The 20795-nt window shown below is 47.4% G+C and overlaps 1 protein-coding gene across 2 annotated transcripts in view; it reads left to right on the top strand.

Annotated features, from left to right (window-relative positions):
* MYO5B (myosin VB) overlaps nt 1-20795 on the top strand; it is a 275873-nt gene that overhangs the window by 121652 nt on the left and 133426 nt on the right. For both annotated transcript variants that reach the window (XM_006144449.3, XM_006144451.3), the window contains exons 10-12: nt 2380-2645; nt 17330-17411; nt 17939-18079. In XM_006144449.3, coding sequence (XP_006144511.1) covers nt 2380-2645; nt 17330-17411; nt 17939-18079 — 489 coding nt within the window. The remainder of the gene's footprint in view (nt 1-2379; nt 2646-17329; nt 17412-17938; nt 18080-20795) is intronic.

The raw sequence follows: 20795 nt of genomic DNA, 5'->3' as shown, positions 1-20795 counted from the left end.
TCCAGGCGCTTACCTCCGCCCCATATGTCTGTGTGTGCGCAGAGTGGGCCCCCAGCCGCGGCCGTGGAGACCATCGCTGCTGAGTGACTGTGGAAAGATAGGGGCCTCTTCACACCTGCCCAAGCCAAGTGGATCCCCATCGGGGCCTGGTTTAGGAGCTTCAGGGCGGGAGTCAGGGACCCTCACTTAACCCAGTTTTCCTTCTGTGAATAATAAGGAAGGCTGGATCAGAAGGGTAGTTCCTTAGGTGTTTACCTGAGGACCTTGGCCCTAGGCAGTTTCCTAGGCACGTAGGGCTCTTTGGTCAAATACGTACAGGAAAAGCTCCTTAAAGAGTCTCTCTATTGGTGCTTATAAGGTACACCAATGCCCCATTCAGCTGTGTTTAACTCAGTGTCATCCTCCCTCCTCTTTTTTATAGTAAAACCAACTACTGTTCCACACAACTGCTGTCCCACCAGCCATACTTCGGAAAAGACACAGGCCTTAATGGTGTTGGGAGATCCTTTCCTACTCTGACATTCTGTTTTATAATTGTGTTTGTTTTAAGTAGATGGATTTTAAATACCATGTGAAGATAAAGATGGCCCTGGGGACATGGTGTTAGGGGGAAGTGATACAGTTATCAGGGTTAATTTTGATTGAACAAGCCCTCATTTAAATCCTGTAAGGCAGCCTCATCAGGAAATGAGTCCCACAGCAATTTCAGGCCTTGGGAGGTGGCACATCCAGTTGTAAAGAATTCCCTTTTGGCCTCAGAGTTAATCAGCTCTTGGGCAGGCTCAGGCCTGGGTTGTCAGTGGTCCCAGGCAGATTTAGATGAGGGAATGAATAACGGTAGAAGAACCTGTAAGAATGAGCAGGTTTTCTGTGGGGCACTCTGCATGGGCACTCAGGGTTATCCAAGAGACTTACACATTTTGGTGAAATAAGTCAAATAAATTGGGCTACAGAGTGGCCCAAGGGCCGGTGGTGTCATTGGTATTTGAGTAAAAGACATCAAGACTCTTGCAGCTCTTAGAGGCAGCCGGATAGGTAAACTGGGCAGAAGGGCAGTGGGATCCCTAAGCTTGGGGGCTCTGGGGGATGTGGGGAGTTGTTGTCCCCCATGGAAAAGAGGCTTAAACTAGAGGGACACTGTTTCAATTCAGCTCTGAACATGATTATGTCATCAATGAACAGGTGTGAATTGATCATCTCAGGTCAAAATTTGCTCTACATTTTCACTTTATGTGATAGCTTTATACATTAACTATTTTTTCCAAGCAGTAAGTGTTTTAAGAATGTAAACACAGGCCACCAAGTGGCATGGTGGTTAAGGCAGCGCCAGATGCGTGTGCGTGCGTGCCTAAAATCCTGAAAGGAGGGAGAAATGGAAAAGGGATTGTGGCCTGACTCTCCCCCATAGAGTGCTTTCTCACCTCCCCCCATCTCTCTCTCTCTCTCTCGCATGCGAGAGCATGCACCCTCTGGCAAATTAAAACAATGTAGACAGAGTTTAGTGATGTGTGACTTAGTGTCACTGAGGCTGAGATGCAAGAGTCGGTTTGGGAGTGTAGGACAGTGCCCCTGCGGTGCTGGGGGGACTTTGCCCCTTGGATTTTTGCCCATTTCTCACCCCAGCATTCTGAGCACATCTCTGGTACCATGCATAGTTCGAAATGCTCCTCTGTCAAAGGGATTCTCTTGTATCCTGCCCACCTGGAAGAGAACTGCTGCTCTGGTCCAAGTTGCACTGCAGAATGGGGAAATGCAGCCTGAGGGAGGGACTGGCTGAGTGTCATGGAAGGGTCCCCTCTAGCCTCAGAAGTCTGTGGATCATCTTGGAGCATACAGCTATTAATAGAAGGGGCCTCGTAAGTGGAGAGTTATAAGAGGGAGGAGGCTCTTTTCCAGGGTTACGCGGCTGCCTGTGGACCTCCGCAGATACAGGCTGCTTGCAGTGTGAGCCGGCTGCCCGTGCTGCTTACTCCGAATGGCGCCTCTGTTCCCAAGCTGTCATTGCACATCTGCCTCCATCCCTCAGGGAAGCCCCTTCTGCCATGACTCGGCAGTAGTCTGGCAGTGGTAAAAGGCACTGGCTGGGGCAGTAGGAAAAGTGGAGAGAGCATTTTTGTTTCTTTCCGCCCTGATCATTTGGCCACTGGCAGGTGTGACCAGTTTGAGCAGCACTAGTGAGACCCTGACATCTCATCTCCACTTAGCGACATGTGTGTAGAGACTGGGGGACATGGCTAGCCCTGCCCTGAGGCGGGTATAGAGGAGGCCTTCAGTTTGGTTTTTCCCCTCCAGGCAGGAGAGGAGTGAATGAGACACGACTGTGGGACACACATGTCCTCCATACTTTTTCTGAACCCATTTCCCCTCTGTCTCCCCTAGCCCCAGGATGAACACCTCAACAACTTCTGCCGACTGCTAGGGGTAGAGCACAGTCAGATGGAGCACTGGCTGTGCCACCGCAAGCTGGTCACTACCTCAGAGACCTACGTCAAGACCATGTCCGTGCAGCAGGTGGTCAATGCACGCAACGCCTTGGCCAAGCACATCTACGCCCAGTTGTTCGGCTGGATTGTGGAGCACATCAACAAGGCCCTGCACACCTCCCTCAAGCAGCACTCCTTCATCGGGGTCCTGGACATCTATGGGTAGGCCTGCGGCCCGGCCTCCAGCCCTTGCCCCACCTGCTGACTGATGGTGCTGTTCTGCTGCCATTTAAAGGCCAGCAAGGACCTCGGAGCCCTTCCTGGTGGTTCTCAGCTGGGGGAGGGGGTGTTAAAATGTGGGAGAGGGCATTTTCAGTTATCACAGAGATCGGGGTGATTTCTGGTCTGAGACCAAGCATGTTAAGTGTTATATAGTACAGAGGACAGTCCCTGGGAAGAGTAGACCCTGTCAAAACATCATAACTCCCCACTGAGAAGCCCTGTAGGCATCCATTTTTATAATTGGGAAACTGATGCCTAGACAGGGAGCTGACTTGGCCAATATTATTCTGGAAATTACTGTAAGAAATAGAACTAGATTCAGGTTTTCTATCTCGGTTTTGTCTAACTTTATTCTACCATTCAATCTCATTGACTACTAACCAGCCAAGGTGGTTATCGTAATACCATCAAGCTGGCTAGCACTCTATAGGTTGATGTTACACGTGGTCATTCGTGAAGTTTCTTTTGGAAGTCCAGCCTAATTGAAAGGCTGGTGTTTATGGAAGCATAGCTTTTGCAGACAGGCAGTATGATATGGGGGAAGCACACTTGTCTGGCCATGAGGAGACGGCAGTTTGTGTATCCGTGCTGTCCCCACCTGGCTGAATGACTGCAGATCACAGCTCCTCTCCGGTCTTTAGTGTCTATAGCTTCAAATGAAGTTTTGAGTCATGGTCTTTCTGAAGTTCTTTCCAGATCCTTCTGGAATCGTTTGAAGTTACATAAAGTGGGCTGCAGTCTCCCTTGTAGTTCTTTCTGACCAGTGTCCTGCCCTCTTTAAACTAAGAATAGATGAAATCCTCCTGGACCTTAAAATCAAAGAAGCCATGGCTTTTGTCTTAAAATAGAAATTCAGACCCAAAGAAGTGCTGTGTGGTGAGAACGGTGATGCTCGAGTGAAAACAGCTGCTCAGTGGACTGACCTTGTTTGGGGCGCGCCTTGTGATGAGGTCGGAGTAAAGGACAGTCCCTCCGGAAGCAGCCACGTCCCTGTGCCGGGGTCACGCTCCTGCTTCATCTCTGATGCTTCTGCTCATGCTGGGTTTCAAATGCAGCCACACACGTGCTATGGAGGATGAGGATGAAATTGACTTCTGGCGTCACAGAGGCCTCAGGAACATGCTAAAGCATGATCTCACACACACGAGGCATCAGAAGAAATCACAGAAGGGTCTGTTTGAGGGTTCGGACACTTCACACTGTACACATTTCAAGACCTGAGGGGCACACTTGCACAGCCAGGGAGAGAGCCTTATGCAGGTTATGAGATCTGAACTGCATCTTTTACAGGGAGGGATTTAGACTATGGGAGGTGGGGAGACAGCTCTGGGAAGCCGAGCACAGTCGAGATGGGAGGAAAAAGTCAAGCATGAAAGGAAACCTCATGGGTAATGAGCATGCAGTGGAGAATCACCTCAGAGAGGGAAGTAGAGGGCAGCGTCCTCTCTGGAGCTCTTCAGGGTGGCAGCCGAGTGCCCCGACTGAGCGGGCCACTTCTGCACAGTCCAGAGTCTGCTTTGTGCCGAGCCCCTTTAGTTGCTCTTGGCAGAGCAGAAAGAAGTTGTGCTCTTGGGGAACTTACTGCCTCATTGTCAAGAATTAATTCTGCGCTCTTCCTCCCTCTACCTCGAGAACTTCCAGGTAATTGGATTTCCCAGAGTGCTGATCTAATGTCCCCTTCTGAAGGAAGACCCAGAGAAACCCAGGCTGCAGTGTCTGACTCCATTCCCTTAATCTACCTGCACAAGAACCTGATTTTTCCCTCAAGTTTTGTTTTTATAAGGTTAACATGAAGGCTCCTTGTTAATAGCATGTACAGATATTATGACTTCCGTACTGCTGGCCCATAAAATATCATGCCTCGGTTCTGTTGTAATTACGTATTTTCTTAACGGTGGCTTGAGTTCACATAGACTTGTTCCTCCCTTCCCAGAGATCCTAGTGGAAGTGTCTTAAGTATATTCTTAACAATGCCTGAACATTGCATATTTTCTTAATAGTGCCTTAAGTTTGTGTAGACTAGTTCCTCCTTTCCCAGGGATCTTAGAGACCTCTGTGGTTGGATTCTGGTGCTGCTGAGTCTGCAGATAGCAGCCGGGATTTGGGACCTATAGTTGCTGTTTAAATTTTACAATTGAGTTTATTTTATCTAAGGTACTATAACAGCCCAAAGGGGAGAAATATTGGCTCATTGGAAAAGTAATGCTTTTTTGCATAGGAAAACATAGAAAACATAGAAAAATACATCGTGACTTTTCCAACGGCCCAGTAGATTGCAGGGAAGGCGCATCCATGGTGTGAAGGTTGTCCCTGAGTGGAGTGGCAATCTAGAGGACCCAGTCATCTGTTTCTAGTGCCAGTTCCCAACTGACATGCTTCCTCATCTCAGAGCAACTCGTGGGTTCCTTTGAGAACATCTGACAGCTGCTCAGTGACAGGTGGTTTCTACCACAGGGCCAAGCAGCATTGGCCCCTGCAAACACTCCTGGGAGTTTCCTACCACTTGCGCTTCCTTCTAGGCATGTGTTGCTCTTTTCTTTTTTTTTTTTTTAAATTAATTATATTATTATTTAGTTGGAGATTTTTGCTATAGGGCGTGTGTGCTCACCAGAGAGACACCCCCTTGGGGAGATGGCCATGCCACAATCCCTTCTCCCCCATTCTCTCGGGATCTTGTGCACACATGCACCTATGCCTGGTGTGAGGTTTAAGTATCGGGTCTGGGACTCAAACCATGGTCAACTACATGGGAGGCCAGTGACATAACCATTACACCATCTGCTGGTCCCTATTATTATTATCTTGAGAGATTTTTTGCTATAGGGCTTGTGCACTCACCAGAGAGATAGAGACAGAGAGACAGAAAGTGAGAAATCACCCTCTAAGGGGGATGGCCATGCCACAGTCCCTTCTCCTCCATTCTCCTCTCGGGATCTTGGGCACTCATGCACATGTGCCTGGTGTGAGTTTAAGCCACCAGGTCTGGGACTCGAACCGCGGTCGACTTCATGGGAGTCTAGTGACATAGCCATTATGCAAACTGCTGGTCCCTATTATTATTTTTAAATTTGCTATAGGGCACATGTGCTCACCAAAGACAGACAGACAGGGAGGGAAAGCGAGAAAGCAAGCCACCAAGTTCAGAACTTGAACTGTGGTTGGCCATGTGGAAATCCAGCACTTCAACCACCCCACCACCTGCTGGCCCCTTTTCTTCCTTTTTCTTACATTTAGTTATTTACTTCTTCCATGAGAGAGAGAGACATGTTTGCCCCGAATCTCCACATTCTGATCCACCCTCAGTGTCAGCCAGCCTGAATCTTGGGCAGGTACACATGCCCAGCACATGTAGGTAAGTGTGGGGACTCGAACTGAGGATCTTTTCATGTGAGTCCAGTGGTGTTACCACTGCATCACCATCTGCCCCAGTTTTCTCTTTTTTTAATCCTTGTTCCTTCTCATAAGGTAATTTGCCTTTTTTCAAACCATGTCATAGAGCAGTCATGCTTAAACAGTGATTGATTCTCCTGGAGAGAAATAAATGCCCATGCTTCGGTCCCCCCAACCCCCGTGTGTGCCAGTGCAGTGCCGAGTTCACATTCTATAAGAATTCAGGACAGCTAATTAGATACAAGGTCTGTTCAGAGTTAATGAGCTAGCAGTTTACCTAGGCTGTTCGTTGTTAAGAAAGCGCTTACAGACACCCCCTAAATGCATATATGCGTGCTCCTGAACACTCTGGTCTGCCGAGAAATTATTGTAAAACATGGACTGACCCAGTCTCTCCTTTCTGGTCAGAGAGCTTAGAGTACACTCTTAGGAGATTAAAATGGACAGTGTAACCTCCGGAGAGCAGGTAGTTTAAGTCTGGAGGTACTTTTCTCATCTATCAGGTCAACGACATTTCTTGATCTGAAAGAGAAGGAGATAGAACATGTGTTGGAAACCTGGGATAACTTGTGTGAGTTTCTTTCTGTCACTCCTTGTCACCCGGGGTGGCTTACCTGTCTTACCTCCCTCGTTATGTAGGTATCCTCCAGACACCCGCTGAGTCAGTCTCTCCCTCTCTCTTTAATGTGGTCATCCCTTAGTTGTCTGGAAATGGGTAGGCATACACAATATGCCATCTCTCGCTCTCTCTGACCACCTCCCTCCTGTTCCAAACTAGTTCTAGTTCTCAGGCTGTGCTTATAACTACGGAAAGTGATTCTCTCTAAGGAGCATTTCTTCATGGCATCAGACATTTCAAGCATCATTTAAAAATTTTAAAAATTACTGGAGTGTGTGTGTGCTCTCCAGAGAGAGCGGGAAAGAGCACCACCCACTGGGGCGAGGTGATGCCACAATCCCCTCTCCATTCCTCCATCCTATTTGTGGTTTCTTGCACATGTGAACACACACCTGGCATTATCGAGCCACCGAGGCTGGGATTTGAATTGTGGTCAGCCATGTGGGATCTGGCTTCCTTAACGAGTAGACTTCAGTGTGAGCCCAAGCTTCATATTTTTATTTTCAGAGTTTTCTCTTCCTGTCTCTGTCCACCAAGCACTAGAGAGAAAGAAGATTTTATCTTTCTCGAGTATGAGGGTCCCTGGGTGTACCCACAGAGGATGACCTTGAGTTAACCTGAGGCCCTTGCTTTCCTTCCTCCTTGTCATTTGTGAGCAATAGAATGACCGAAGTGGACTCTGGAAAGACTAGGAAGAAGGGTAGGATATACTCTTTTCAATTGAGTAAACCTCATTCATCAAGCCAGACATCATAAGGAGTTGCCCCCCTTTTGGTTAGAAAAGACATGCAAAGAGCTAGGACATGAGAGTGGAATTTCCCTCTTCCCTTTGCCCCCTCCTCCCCCCACTGGGCATTAATTGCATCAGCTGGGATAACTGGCTCCAGACGAACTGCAGCGCCTATCCAGGGTGTTACTGGCCTGCCACCAGTCAGGCTTTCTCTAGAGACAACTGAAAGGAGTTCTGGGCCATAGATGAGTCACTCCACATTTTCCTGCTAATCTTTAAGATGCTATTACAGAATCAGCACCCAGAGTGGACAAATGCACACTTCTGTGTGTACATGCAAGCTCAGATCATACATGTCCGTGTATGATTTTTTGGTGGTTAGCTTGCAAGATAGAGAAGTATGAACACCTACACAAGTTGGCATGCGGCAGCTGCCTCTGCTCTGACTGTGACCAGCCCAAGCCCAGAAGCCCTTCCCTTATGCGCTCCTGGACCGTTCCACACACCTGCTATCCTAGTATAAGGACAACTTCCCTGCATCTTCCTCCTGTGCCCCAGCACCAAGAAAGTGCAAAGCAAGCAATCCCCAGAGCAATGCAGCCAAACCAAGCCAAGCCTTTTTCCTTAACTAAGGATCTGTGAGGTTGCCTTCGGGGTATTTCTTACCATGAAGAAGATGGGAATTAATAGGGGAGACCCTGGTAGCTTTTGGCTGGGGTTTCCTTTTCATGTTGTATTAACCAGAGTTTGCCTCTGCAGACTTGATTAATTGCAGTCTTAATCTTTTATTCCTCTTTCTTCCTTGAGGCAACAAGAAATAAATGGCTTTAATTTGGGAAAAATACACATTTGTTTGTCTTTGACTTTAGCCTTCAAAATGCCAGGGTAGCAGAGGGATTTGTCTATGGCCAGCCCAGTCTTGCTGAGTACATTAGCCTGGGAGGTTTTGGGAGCAGGGCAGGTAGGTTAGTGCATTATGCTGAGGATCACTGGGAAGGGGTAGGGAAGTTTTGGTCCCAGGAAGCAGGAAATGGGATTTGCTGGGATAGTAAATCCTCCTCTGTGTTATTTTCTTGTGGTATTTCCAAATGCAGACTAGTATCCAAGTCTATTCTGTGCTCTTTAATGATGTAGTTTTTATGATTATTTACAAATTTCTAAAGGCGCATGTAAAATTTACCATCGTAACCATTTTTAAATGTACCATTCTCTGGCATCAGGTGTATTCACATTGTTATGAAAGTTCTCTCTTTTTCATCTTGTAAAACTGAAACTCTACACCTTTTAACTCTGACCCAACCCGATGGCATAGCTGGTAGCAAACTGAACTGCAGTGCTAGAAGTCACATGCCAATTGTTGATTAATTGCAGTCTTAATCTTTTATTCCTCTCTCTTCCTTGAGGCAACAAGAAATAAATGGCTTTAATTTGGGAAAAATACACATTTGTTTGTCTTTGACTTTAGCCTTCAAAATGCCAGGGTAGCAGAGGGATTTGTCTATGGCCAGCCCAGTCTTGCTGAGTACATTAGCCTGGGAGGTTTTGGGAGCAGGGCAGGTAGGTTAGTGCATTATGCTGAGGATCACTGGGAAGGGGTAGGGAAGTTTTGGTCCCAGGAAGCAGGAAATGGGATTTGCTGGGATAGTAAATCCTCCTCTGTGTTATTTTCTTGTGGTATTTCCAAATGCAGACTAGTATCCAAGTCTATTCTGTGCTCTTTAATGATGTAGTTTTTATGATTATTTACAAATTTCTAAAGGCGCATGTAAAATTTACCATCGTAACCATTTTTAAATGTACCATTCTCTGGCATCAGGTGTATTCACATTGTTATGAAAGTTCTCTCTTTTTCATCTTGTAAAACTGAAACGCTACACCTTTTAACGCTGACCCAACCCGATGGCATAGCTGGTAGCAAACTGAACTGCAGTGCTAGAAGTCACATGCCAATTGTGGGTTCACATGCCCAGGTTAGCTTGAAAACACATTAGGTTTACGCACATGTACCCGTGATTCTGGCAAATTGGAGGGCTGAGGGAAGGGGGTCATGGGATGATGAAACCCTGTTGAGAGTACTCGTCCCCCAACCTTGTGAGCATGTGCGCACTCTATCATAAATGAACTTAAAAATATATATACATAGGGACCAGCAGTTAGCGTAATGGCTATGTCGCTGTATTCCCACGTAGTCGACCATGGTTCAAGTCCGGACCTGGTGGCTTAAACTCACGCCAGGCGTGTGTATATATATATATATGTATATATATATATATACATATATATATATATATATATTTTATATATACATATACATATACACACATGTACACACACACACATATATAAACAAACAAACCTAGGCTAGCCCCAGGATCTAGTATGTAAGGGAGCCAGATCTTAGATGACTGACTGAGTGGTTCAGATTCCTACTCCAGGAGCTTGAAAAACATGCGAGGTGTGTGTGTGCTTAAATGTACTCTCAGAATCCCAACAGGATAGAAAAATAGGAAAAGGGATTGCAGCGTGACCATACCCATCAAGGGAAGCATTCTCCCTTTCCCTGTATCTCTTTGGCCAACACAGCACCTCCTATTAAACAAACAAACAAAAATTCCTATGTCCCCTCCCTCTAATCCCCAGGCATTCATACATTCTACCTGTTGTGTCTTTGAGTTTAACTACTGTAGATTCTTCATATGTGTGGAATCATACAATTTATGTCTTTTTGTGATTGGCTTATTCAATGTCCTCCAGGTTCATCCATCTAGCAGATAACAGGATTTCCTTTTTTAAAGCTGAATAATATTCTATCGTATTTATGTATCACATTTTGTTTGTCCTCATCCACTGATGGATGTTCGAATTGCTTCCACCTCTAAGTATAGTCCTAGCAGAGTTCTTAAGAGGGGGGGCTATTGGGAACCAGCAGTTAGCGTAATGGCTATGTCGCTGGACTCCCACGTAGTCGACCGCGGTTCGTGTCCCAGACCCGGTGGCTTAAAACTCACGCCGGGCACGTGTGCGTGCGTGCCCAAGATCCTGAGAGGAGAATGGAGGAGAAGGGATTGCGGCGTGACCATCCCCCCTGGGGGGTGATTTCTCGCTCTCTGTCTCTATGTCTCTCTCTGTCTGTCTGGCGAGCGCACGCGCCCTACAGTGAAAATCTCTCCCAAAAAAAAAAAAAAAAGAGAGGGGGCTATTCAGCATCTCTCTGACCAGCATGAAAAGGCTTCTCCAGTAGTCGAGGGGAGAGATCAGTTACTCTCCACGAGCCTCTTAGTCCGTGACCTGGAGAGAGCAGAGAGGCAAATGAGATGCCTCCGAGGCTGAAAAACAGTACTTCCCCGGAGCACAGGGCTGTGGCACTGGAATTTCTCAGTTTAGCCTTGTCTTTCTAGCTTAGCCTGTGGACAGTGGCTCATCCCTGGATAGCCCAGATGATCCACGGACATGTCTTTAGGGGGACATGCATGATTAGCCCCACTATTCTCAGACCTGGCAAGTTTTCTGAAGCTGCTGGGTTATGCAACCTCCCGGGAGAGGCTTGTAACTTTGGGTGCTCTAAAGCTAAGCACAACCATGTAGAATTGCTCTGAGGCAGCTGTTTGGAGTGTACCTAAAACCACACACCTGTGTTCTTTCTTTAAAAAAATTTTTTTTGTGTGTGGTAGGGTGTGTACACTCTAGAGACAGAAAGGAAGGGAAAGTAAGAAAGCACCTCCCAAACCCTAACCCAGGGGATGGCCATAGTTCAATCCCTTCTCCATTCTCCTCTTGGTACTTTGGGCATGGAAACACATGCACCTGGTGTGTTTTCAAGTCACCTGGTCCAGGATTCAACCTGTGCAGTTGGTCATGTGGGATCCAGCTACTTTAATCTCCATGTCATCTGTTGGCCCCACCCTTGTGTATTTCTAAGGCAAGTCCCATTTTGTTATTGTTTATGCCAGTACTCCCCCACCCCTGCCCCAGTAACCTCACTGTTCTTTAAAAGTCTACAGCACATAAAAGTCATAGTACTTGGGGAGGTTCTCATATCCTAGCTTCCTGTCATCTTCCCAGTAGCTCTTCCTGGTGGGGACTGTGATTGGCTCTTTGTCACAACCCTCCTGGTTCTGGAGACAGTTGACTGACGTGTTGGGAAAGGATTCCCGTGTGGTGGGTCTTTTCCTTCCCACATCAGAGTTCCAGGCATGAAGCAGAGCAAGGAATTGCGGCACAGGGCAAACTGAGTGGGTTCAGATCCTAGAGGAGGATATTTGTTCTTGGCTTGGGATTTGAGTGTTGCCTGGACTGTGTTCTCCCCAAAGGCCAAGTCCTGAGTGGGGATACTTAGGCCCATAGAGAAGCCTAATTCTACTCAAGTGTAGAGAATTGAGTAGAATTCAAGTCCTGTTATTCCAAGGCATGCTCAGCACCCCAGGCTGCTCAGTAAAGAGGTGGGACAGGCTGGCCTCTCTAACAGCTTCCCGAAGTGCGTTGGTGAGGTTCATAGGCTTCAGGATGAATGGAAAAGACCTTAAGGGAATGTTTGGATTATTTTTCTGACCCTAAAACAAGATGACCCTGTTCTTAGGAAAGGCTTATTTAGAGTTTCCCCACACAATTTCTCCTATGTGACATGTAATAACTCTTTCCTAGCAGCCTGTCTTTGCATCTGACCTGCATCTCATCACTTTCATTCTACCAAAGTAGGATGCTCGGGATGGGTCTTCATAAGCCAGAAAGACAAGGCTGAACTAAGAAATTCCAGTCCTGTGGCCCTGTGCTCTGGGGGAAGTATTGTTTCTCAGCCTTCGAAGCATCTCATTCGCCTCTCTGCTCTTGCTCCAGGTCATGGAGTGAAAGGCTCAGGGAGGCTAATAATTCAGTGTGACTGGCTGGCATCTTTTTATTGCAGTTTCACTTTCTAACAGAAAGAGACCTGTGTGGCCCTTACTGCACCCTGAAATTGAGGTGAAATAAGGAGGAACTGTATACTTCTCAACTACTTTGTGCAGATAGAAGGAAGTTGAAGCAGGGCTAGTTATTGTCCCACCAGGAGAACAGACACCAAGCCTCGGCATCAAGTCTTATTCTGTGTTTTGACCTTCCTTCCACCCAAGGATTCTGATCTAAATGTTCTCCACATTGATTTTACAAGAGAAATCCAATTCCCTCCAGTATATAAATTTCTGTGTGACATGTTAATGTTGTGAACTATAAATCGATCCATTGTGTTTGTTTTAAAAAGTCATCTCTGTTGATGGGAAGAATTACCACAGAGATAATTCCATCGTGAAGGAGAAGTTGCCCTATCTCTTTGACTGGCTTTCTGAGCTCAGTCCTCTTATACATTTTTTCCAGGCTCCCCTAACCCCTCATTCATCTCTGGCCCTGCGGCATTACAGTAATTGCACTAGACGGCAGAGGAATTGTTACCAGATAATATCTTAGAAATAGGGAAATTATGAGCTAATTTCAGGCCATCTCAAATTAATGAGAATGGTCTTCATGGAGTGCTACTAACATAAACCTTTAAAAAATGACAAGTGGGAGATATTTAAATCTTCTATCTGTGGAGTTCAGTACAAGCTCTGCCAACACACCCGAATGTTATTATCTGGCCAATTGCTGGGGTGGCTCTTTTATCTTCCGTCTTGATTTTATTAATTAAATTTCCTCTGAGGCTTGGCTGTCAGCTGCATCCTCTCTTGGGTGGGAGGGAGTTGGAGTGAGGTTGAGTGACAGATCTCAGCCTGTAAGATCATCATCGGTGCTCAGTCCAAGGTGATGCCTGGCAGGCGTAGTGCCTCTCTTAGCCTGGTCTGGAGTGCACAGTGTGGCTGCCTTCATCCCAGCATGGACTTTGTGTCTTTGATCTTATTGTTTTGTTTTGTTTTGTTTTTACTTTTCCCCCCAAAGGCATGGCCAAAGGCTGTGCTTTTAATGTGGTTGTCTCTGAGCAGTTGACTCCTTTGATCTCTATTGATTTCCCATTTCTCCCTGTCCTATTCCTTGGTAGGGAGGTGGGCGTAGGGAAGGATGAGGAGCCTGAGGTTTTCTGGGTGCTGACCCTGACCTGTTGGGTGTCTGATGAATCTGTTTTCAGTAGATGCTGTCTCCCCACAACCACCACTCCCAGTCCTCACCAGGGGCAGCTCTAGCTATTTCTATGTGGGTGGTGCTTAGGATGCAGACTGTTTGGAAGGGCTTGCATGACACTTTATATAAGATGAGAATGCTCAGTTGTCTGTATTGAGGAATGGTAAGGGGAACAACATGAAGATTATAAGGAAGGCTGGATGAAGCCTGTGGTCCCACTCCCACCCCAGGTCCTCACTGGAAGTACCACTGGCCCATCCTATTCTTCATGTGTTGGAATTCCTCCCCTCTTTCTAAATTTTCCTCTGTCCACAGCTTTTCTGAGCCATCAATCCTTCTTTTTGGGGATGCTTACTCTCCAAAATAAGATTGTAGTCTCAGAAATCAGACTTTCTGGGTTCAAATACTAACTCTTCTGCCTACTGACTCTTGACCTTGGACAGCTTATCTGCAGTGTTGTCGACTGTAGGTGGGGACTTATAATAGACTCTGCTCTTGGTCATTGTGTGCATTAAGTGAGAACTCATGAAGCACCTCGGGGTTGAGTGTTCTTTAGCAGGGCCATTGCTGGCTCACGTGGCCCATCGTGTGAACGAGAAATCCACACAGGTTTCTGTTTCTCCTTCCCCCCACCCGATGCCATGGCGTACAGGCGGCCCCACTTGTTGGTAGCTAAAGCTGCTGAGGGTCATGGTGTCACCAGCTGGGTGAGCAGTACCTCGACCGTCCAGTTGAGTCCGTAGGTCTTTTCTGCACATCACATTAGCCATTTGATATCCTCTCATCCTCATCTTCCTCAATGTCTCTAGAACCATCCTAGTCCTTGGCACCTCCAGCTGCAGTCAGCCTTGCTTGATTTTGCCTGGCTGCATAGTCTGGGATTAGTATACCTTATTCAGCCTCCTGCCTCCAGTCTTACTCACCTTCCCCAAGTTCCGTTTTCCTTCTGCCAGTCTCTAGCCAAATCTCATTGCCATGTCTTAGGCCTTCAGGATTTCCCCCTTTCCTCCTGGTAAAATAAAATCCAAACCTTAGTGTAGCCTTATTCCAAGGCCTGCCACCAGGACCCCTGGCTTCCTCTGCCATGCCATCTCATCTTCACCCACCCACATTCTCTGCAGACTCCACCCCTCCACACAGTGATGGAGCCATGCAGCAAACATTCCAGCTGAGCAGTGAATGATGGTATTGATAATGCTGAAGTATGAAGACCTTAAGTCTGTTTTTAAAGTTAAAATGGAGCAAAATTAACCAAGGATCATAGTCTTCAAAGTACAGATGTCTGGCACAGACAGAAAAACGTTTCACTCTGTTAATGATCAAAGAAATTAAAATGCGAAGACTTTTTTTTTTTTTAATTGCTAGAAGGCACATATGCTTACCCAGACAGAGGGGAAGGAAGAAAGCCCCTCCCAACAGGGTATAGTCACACTGCAATCCCTTCTCCATTTCTCCATCCTGTCAGGATTTGGAGTGTGCCCAGTGTGGTTTTGAGGCTGCCACAGCCAGCATCTGAACCACACAGTTGGCCATGTGGAGTCTGACTTCCTTAAACACCAGCCCACAGAGCCAGCTCCAGACAAAGACATGTTTTAGGTACCAAGTAAATCTGATTTAAAAAGTAATGCACACTATGGCTCAGACAGCTATGATACAGTAATGCTCCCAGTGAGGGGTGGAAGTAGGGTGATAGGACTGGGTTGAACAGAACAACACAGGTACGATATCTGGGAAATAAAGGTGTCCCTTCTCTGCTTTGTGTGATAGGTACACACGTATGACATTGGATGGAATGCATCAAAATACTCCATTAAAGTTAATGCACTTTGGGTCCAGAAGATGGCACAGTGGTTATGTTGCTGAACTGCCACATGGCCAACTACGGTTGGAGTCCCAGACCTGGTGGCTTGCATGCCCTGGATCCCAGGAGGAAAATGGAGGGGAAAGGATTGCAGCGTGGCCATCCCCCCCGGAGATGATTTCTCACTTTCACTCTCAATGTCTTTCTCTTTCTCTTTCTCCCTAGCAAGTGCATGCATGCACCATAAAGCAAAAACCTCTTTAAAAACAAAAACAAACAAAACAAACAAAAAACTCGATGCATTTCATTATGTATAAACTCTAAGTCAATGAAGATGATTAAAATAAAACACATTGGCCAGTATTAGGGGTACAAGATGCTTTTATAGATTGGGAGGTGGGAGTAGGATACCATAAATTAGTTCCACCTTTCTAGAAGTTAATTTACTTTTTACTTATTATTTTTTTAAGAGATTTTTTGCTGTAGGGTGTGTGTGTGTGTGTGCTCACCAGAGAGACAGAAAGTGAGAATCACCCCCCCCAGGCATGATGGCCACACCACAGTCCTCCTTCCTCTCGAGATTTTGGGCATGCATACACACACGCACATGCATGAGTTTGAAGCCTCTGGGTCTGGGACTTGAACCACGATTGGCCATGTGGGAGTCCAGCAATGTAACCATTAGGCCATTGGCAGGTCCCTAATTTGCTTCCACTTTTAAGAAGCAATACTCTTTGACATGGTAATTCTTCTAGAATAGCATCCTAAGGGGGGGGGGGAAACATGAATTCAAAGATGTATGTATTTGTTACAACATTGACAGCAGCTAAAGATCAGAAAAGAAACCAAAATGTCTTTCAATGGGGATTGGTTAAATTATTGTGTAGCTTTATGGGTGGGGTCACTAACAGCTACTGGGGTATATTTGTGGATCAGTTCAGAAAAGGTGTCCCCTTTGGGCAGAAAGTCTACCCACCCCCAAGGCCCACATGGGGGTAAGGAGCTGAATTTCAGCACCACTTGTCCCCTCGTCTGGACATTTCTGCGATGCCCAGGTCTAGGCCACAGCCCTGACCCGGACAATGATTGATGAAGCAGATGTTAAAACTGATACCTATGTATGGGGCTGGCAGGTGGCGAGGTGGTTAAGGGCACTTGACTCCCACATGGACAACTGCAGTTCCAGTGCCAGACCTGGCGGCTTGCTTTCTCACTCCCCACTCCCACCCTGCCCGCGTCACTCTGTCCCTCTCTGGTCAAATTGAAGAAGAAGTGGGTAAATAAATGTTAAACAAAACAAAAACTGATACCTGTGAATGTGGATCACAGTAGTGTGGGAAGTGTTTGCAATGGAAAGTAAAAAATTATAACTGAGAGATGGAATTTTGCATAGTATTCTTTTTTTTTTTTGGAGAGGTTTTTGCTGTAGGGCGCGTGTGCTCGCCAGACAGACAGAGACAGAGAGACAGAAAGCAAGAAACCACCCCCCAGGGGGGATGGCCATGCCACAGTCCCTTCTCCTCAGTTCTCCTCTTGGGATCTTGGGCACGCACACCCGTGCCCGGCTTGAGTTTTAAGCCACCGGGTCCGGGACGTGAACTGTGGTCGACTACGTGGGAGTCCAGCAGCATAGCCATTATGCTAACTGCTGGTCCCCATAGTATTTTTTTTTTCAAAAATGTAAAATCACAGAAAGGAAACCTAGCAAAATGTAACTGGTGGTCAATATGAATGATAGTGTCATTGCTGAGTTCTTATTACGTCTGCCTTTCCTAAAATTTCCTGCTGTCAGTACTTTTTCTAATTATGAAAATACACACACATTCTTTCCTAATTTTATAAGGTTCTCTGCAGGACTACTATCTGCAGCCATGGTCTCTCTGAGCCCAAGAGTAGGAAACAGGCAGGAGTCCAGGGTGAGCAGAGCCTGGTGGACGTCCCAGTGATTCCTTTGGAAAAACGAGGTGCCTCTTACTCTGTCTTCTCTTTCTCTTCTGCAGGTTTGAGACTTTTGAGGTCAACAGCTTTGAGCAGTTTTGTATCAACTATGCAAACGAGAAGCTCCAGCAGCAGTTCAACTCGGTAGGCTTGGCTTCCAGACCTGGGGGTGCGGGGGTGGGGGATGATCTCTTCCTAGGAGCCATGGCCCAGGGCCATCTCTCTTCCACCTGAGGTCATGGGCTCTGAGCTGACCTTTCCCTGGTTTCCTGGCAGTGCCCCCCAGCTTTAGGAAGGTGGTCTCCACTGCTCAGGGGGCCTGGATTGGGGTGGCTGTGTTGAGAGAGTAATGATCCTGCTGACTTTGACTCCCATTCCTCTGAGCCCAAACTCCTGAGATATTTAAGCAACTGCAGCTCAGATAGGGGACTTCCTGTGACTGGTTAGGATACAGCAACACGGGTGACTATTAAAGTGTCCTAGGGAAGGGTTTACACGGGAGGAGAAATCACCTGAGTGTTCCTTTTCTGCAGTCATGACTGTGATTTGGTGTCCAGATCTTTCCTGGCATTACCTGTCTTTGAGGGCTTAGAACTCACCAAGAGGTGGAAGGGATGCAGGTTAGGTGTGCCTACAGTGCACTCACCTTGACCCTTTACCTCCTACCCTAGCACGTGTTCAAACTAGAGCAAGAGGAATACATGAAGGAGCAGATTCCTTGGACCCTGATTGATTTTTATGATAACCAACCTTGTATTGACCTCATAGAAGCTAAGCTGGGTATCCTGGACCTGTTGGATGAAGAATGTAAGGTAAACCTGATGACGCTCTCATTGAATTGGTTCAGTTCTTAGCTTGGGGTACAGGGTGGAGGGCAGCCATGTGGTGCGAGGGAACACGCGCAGTCTCCAAGGTGGATTCTGTCTGCGACTATCCTTTAGTTTACCGGAAGCAGCGTTGACATCTGTCTGTGTGCTAGACGGTAACACGCCCTGTATGCCAGGCAGGTGTTACTGCTCCGGTGAACATGTGATTGTCGTGATACGGCGGTGACCTGGATTTGGTACCTTGACTACACAGGTGCCGTGAGAAGGACCCTAGCATCCAGACAAGTGTCCCCAGAGAGTGAGGGCTCACAAGCCCAGGGCCACCTTTGCCACGTCAGATGGCTGTGAGTGAGCGCTGTGGCTTGGCAGCAGCTGAGGTTCATAGTGTCCCACATCTGGCTTTCTGTAGACTCTACCTGAGGTGACAGCGCCATCACCAGCATGCAGAGAGCTGGCAGCTATGGGAATGAGGGACGGGGTCTGGATTTTATCAGTCATCTTCTTTGGCCCCTGGCTTTTTGCTTTATGAATTGATAAGAGTTGGGTCTGATGGTCTTCTAAGTCTCTCCTAGTTTGGTGTTTGGTTGATACAGGGTTTGGTTGCCCTCCAGTGATGGCAACTCTAACCAAAATGTATAGAGGCCATATGATTCTAGGTACTGTAAGGGAAGAAACTTGATGCCTTCTTCTTTCTTTTTTTTTTTTTTTTTAAGATTTTTTTTCTATAGGGCGTACATGCTCCCCAAACACAGAAAACGAGAAATTACCCCGAGTGTGATGGCCACACCCTTCTCCTCCATTCTCCTCTTGAGATTTTCGGCATGCATGCACACTCGCCCAGCGTGATTTTCAAGCCACCAAGTCTTTCACTCAAACTGTAGTCTGCTCTGTGGGAGTCCAGCAAAGTAGCCATTATGCCAACTGTTGGTCCCAAACCGTGTTGCTTTTACTGTGTGTTCTCACACGTCTTACCTGTTCGGGATTGAGTGTGATGTGGTTTGGGAGGAGGGGCTTCCCTTCCGGAAGGGTGCTCCAAGTTTCATTTCCTTTGAAAATGAAAAGGAAAGGTTAGTACCACAGAAGATGAAGTGAAAATATGATAGCTCTACTGCTTGCACAGCTTTACCTCCTCAAGTGTTCCAGCATATCTGTAGAGACGTGGGTCTACAGAGGCAGCGTCTAAGAGGGCTAATTTCTCAGAGGCACATTTGTCCAAGCCTGCTCAAGCTGAGAGGCTGCAGTGGAGGTAAATGGTTGTCCCTGGATCGAATGGCCACGTCCCAGCCCAGGCCCGCCTGTCTCTCCCCTGCTCTTTAGCCCTCACTGACTTTCTTGGTTCAGCACCCACTGAGGGCAGTGCATTGCGTGACCTCTTGTCTCCCCCAGCCCCACATCCACAGCCTAGAGGCAGCACCGTGCCCTGTGTCCAGCCACCTCTGGGAGGCTAGCCAGGTAGCTGGCCCTTGCTCGGGAACTCCAGCTCTTCACTCGCCTCCTTGTGGTGAAGGTGAGGGTTGTACACATCTCCGAGAGCACCTGGCATAGGAGGTGTGTCCTACACAGGCCTACCTGGTTCTAAAGAGACAGGAATAGGACAAGCCTCTCTGTTGCCACTTAGGTACATCCTCTCCCCCAAATACTGCATTGCTTCTGGGTGGCTGATGGTGTGAATTTAGCAGCTGTCTGCTTTGGTTGTCAGTGATTTATCCTGCCTTTAGCAGGCAGACTCGGGCCACTTGTGCTTTTGTTTGGGCTTGTGGTTTGGGGATCTGAGAGGTACCACTACCCAAGGACACATCTCACAGAAACGTCAACCACAGCAGAACACTGGTCCCAGTGCCCAGCTGCAGGGTCAGATGGACAGAGACCTCAAACTGCTGTCTGAAAGATGGGCCAGAAGACACTGAGGGAAACCCCAGAGCCGTGCTAGGTGGGGAAGTGAGAGGTTATAGGAGTGGTGTGAGTGTGCTCAACAGGGCAGTCAGTGGTAGAGGGGAACAGCAGCCAGACCTGGGGTAGGGAGGCCCAAGATGCACATCGCATGTACCAGTTATGAAAGTCGCCTTCCCAGGACCCCTGACTTTGCAGCCTGGGATACTTTCAGTCCAGTAGGGGTCCCAAGACCCTCCTGCTCTCCTCCTTCCTACTGAGAACACACCACCCAGGGCATCTCTCTTGGAATCTGACTTACCTTAGAGAAGCTAAGGGAAAATAAAACTATGGAACTATATACATGTGAATGATCTGTCTTATGCTCTGTGGATCCTTCTTTTGAGCTAGATTTGTAAAATTAAGGATTTAAGCTTAAGACTGTATCTGATTTAAACCGTTGTCACTGCACTTCACCAAGTGCTGAATGTGTCATGCACCTACTGTCTGTCTGGTGTTGAGAAAACACTTGTGAGAAGAGCAAGGGATCTCCCCACTGGCCAGCAAGAGAGAAAGTAGCAAGGCTGCATGTGGGATTAGAGCCAGAGAGGACTGTGGTCAGGGACTGGGGTCCTGTTGGTGGAGTCAGGGTCCCCGCCAGGCTGGGAAAGGCATGAGCCACAGCCCAGGAACTGCGTGATGGCTGAATGGCATCGAGAGCAGGTGATGGCAGCTCAGAAAGATGGCTGAGGTCCACGCAGCAGTTCCTCCATGTGAGGCCGCCCCACTTCCTGCTCCCAGGCGTTCCTTAGAAGGGAGTGTTTGTGGGGAG

Source organism: Tupaia chinensis, unplaced genomic scaffold (assembly GCF_000334495.1).
Source record: "Tupaia chinensis unplaced genomic scaffold, TupChi_1.0 Scaffold000119_2, whole genome shotgun sequence".
Taxonomy (NCBI): domain Eukaryota; kingdom Metazoa; phylum Chordata; class Mammalia; order Scandentia; family Tupaiidae; genus Tupaia; species Tupaia belangeri.
The sequence above is the reverse complement of the archived record's forward strand: the minus strand, read 5'-3'. Positions and strand labels throughout refer to the sequence as shown.